Genomic DNA, 2,478 nt, shown 5'->3' on the forward strand with positions numbered 1-2,478 from the left:
AGGTATTTCTAAATATATTTTACAACTCAGAATTATTTTTCCTAAATCCTATGAATCCCAAATCAAACACCATGAAAACAAGCAGCATGTGTGTGGAAAAAACAAGTTTTTAAAGCTTTAGTTTTTGTGGCATCATTTCAGAAAGATGGTTCAGTTATTGTGTCTGATGAAGTTACATAGTTCATTAGGACATATTTAAATATATATATTTAATGTGTCTGGTTGTATTATTCCAGTGCACAAGACTTTCCTAAATTCGGGGATGAAAAGAAAAAAGAGAAAAATCTGCAAGTTGTGATTGGAGGCCCAGGGAGACATCACGTGGTTTGGGTCGCTGACAGTGTAAACCCTTCGGAGCCGGGTGCGCACGTGGGTGACGCTGCAGGGCCAGCCCTCTTCGGGGTCCCTTTTGTTGAACCATCAAACATAAGCACCTTTGGAGATCCCGAGGGGGTTCAGATGAGAAACGGCCATCATCTTGAGAGCGGAGAGATCACTTATCAGCGGCGCAGCCATGTCGAGGTCTTTTTACGTCGATTCTTTAATAATCAAAGATGCAGTTCGACCCGGACCGGTGGAGCATCCGGGACAGGACTTCCTCATCCCCATCAGCATGCACTCTCCAAGCGTCATGACGGTCACCTCTCCGATGTGCCCGTCCAGGAAGACGGGGACCTTCTGCGTCTGCCCGCTGTGCGTCACGTCCCACCTCCACTCTTCCCGCGGCGGCATTCCCATGCTGAAGAGTCAGTTTCCGGGCGTGGAGGCGCAGTACTGTCACAGGATAGCTCATCAGCAGTCTCCTGCACTCGCGCACCCGGGACACACACCTGTCTGCACGCCCACGTTCAGCGTCACAGACCCGAGGAGATATCACTGTCTTTCTATTGGTAAGCCACCTGTTCGATAGCTACACATTCAGCTAGTTGTAAACTAAACGCTCGGCTTTTACGCACAAGGATTTACGCGCGATGTTTTGTGCCATTTGCATCTGATTTGAGTTTTTTGTGATAATAAAAAGCTAAACGTCTGACTGTATATGTTTCTTACTCCAACAGGCGCCTCCGACAACAGCCACATACAGAACGGCAAGAGGATGCGCACGGCGTTCACGAGCACGCAACTCCTGGAACTTGAGAGGGAGTTTTCCACGAACATGTATCTCTCCAGGCTCAGGAGAATCGAAATCGCCACGTACTTGAGCCTGTCGGAGAAGCAAGTGAAGATCTGGTTTCAGAACCGCAGGGTGAAGCACAAGAAGGAGGGCAAAGCCACCCAGAGGAGCGCGCACAGCAGCGGTTGCAAGTGCACGAGCGGCCTCACGGACTACTCGAGGTCGGAGGACGAGGAGTCTCTGTCTCCGGCCTCTGCGTCGGAGGAGAAAGAGGTGTCACCCATCTGAGAGGGACCAGACCCCCGCTGCTGCCTGGCACTTTTATGGGCATCAGGTTACCTCTGGGCCCCCCCCAGAAAAAAACATCCTGCATGAAAACTGAAGTGTTTAAAATATCCGTTTCATGTTTATCCTGCTTCTAAATTTTAAAAAGGAATGAAATGTGAATACGTGTTTTAACGCTGTGGTGAAATCTCGGGAAACATGACCTACTGTGTGCCGTAACGATGACGTGTTTTGACCCCTTTCCGGGTTCTCGCCTACAGACCCGGGTCTAGCTCACATAACCCCAGTAAGTGTTTGTAACCATCGCCCGATGAAAAGCCCTTATAGACACAGCACAGGCCGAACCTGTGTGGAGCCCTGTACGCAACCATTTGTAAACTATGTATAATGTGTATTTATTGTAATAAACATGACGAGTTGACCTAAGAAGTTGTGAGTGTATTGTTTTGACAGATGAAGGATCTAAAAACACAAATATTCGAATCATTAAGAATTTGACAAAAATATATATAATTAAATGTGTTTTTGCATCACTGCAAGTTGAGAGACTTCAATTAAAATGAGGCACATAAATAAAAGTTCTTCATGATTGCATTTCAAAATAAATACTCTGCAAAAGACTATGAGGCATTATTATTATGATTATTATCAATTTATGATGACGCATTCATTACCAGGAAGCACTGGTCCCATAGTTGTAGAGATATACTGGGGAAAAACGTAAATATGTAAAAAACCTTTTAAAATTATGCAAACACAACTCCATCTTTAAAAACTGACAGCTATTATTAGACTTATATTATACATTGCTACTTTTTTTGGCCACTCGTGCGTAAAGGCTGAGGAGTTTTGCACATTAAGGGCAGTTATATCTTCCAGAGACTTTACGAGAAACCATTTCCATTAATGGACAGCTATTATTAAGCTGTCATTATGGTTTTTATTCATTTCGAAACAATATTTAACACAGCTCCAAGTGTAGCTGTAATGTCTCCTTAGGTCGGCCCACAAAAAGGGTAGCCAATAACGCCCCCATGGGGAGCAGCCAATACTCCCCATTAATGTTCACTTTTGAAAAG

General features: G+C 44.9%; 1 protein-coding gene across 1 annotated transcript; it reads left to right on the forward strand.

Moving 5' to 3' along the window:
• Positions 1-459: 459 nt before the first annotated feature.
• gsx2 (GS homeobox 2) lies at positions 460-1,402 on the forward strand. Its single transcript, XM_076088553.1, has 2 exons — positions 460-890; positions 1,059-1,402. Exons 1-2 carry the CDS (start codon positions 515-517, stop codon positions 1,400-1,402), a joined length of 720 nt encoding a protein of 239 aa, XP_075944668.1. The 5' UTR covers positions 460-514.
• The last annotated feature ends 1,076 nt before the right edge of the window (positions 1,403-2,478 follow it).

The sequence above is a fragment of the Anarhichas minor genome, unplaced genomic scaffold (assembly GCF_050575085.1).
Source record: "Anarhichas minor isolate MPS153535 unplaced genomic scaffold, ASM5057508v1 ptg000010l, whole genome shotgun sequence".
NCBI lineage: Eukaryota > Metazoa > Chordata > Actinopteri > Perciformes > Anarhichadidae > Anarhichas > Anarhichas minor.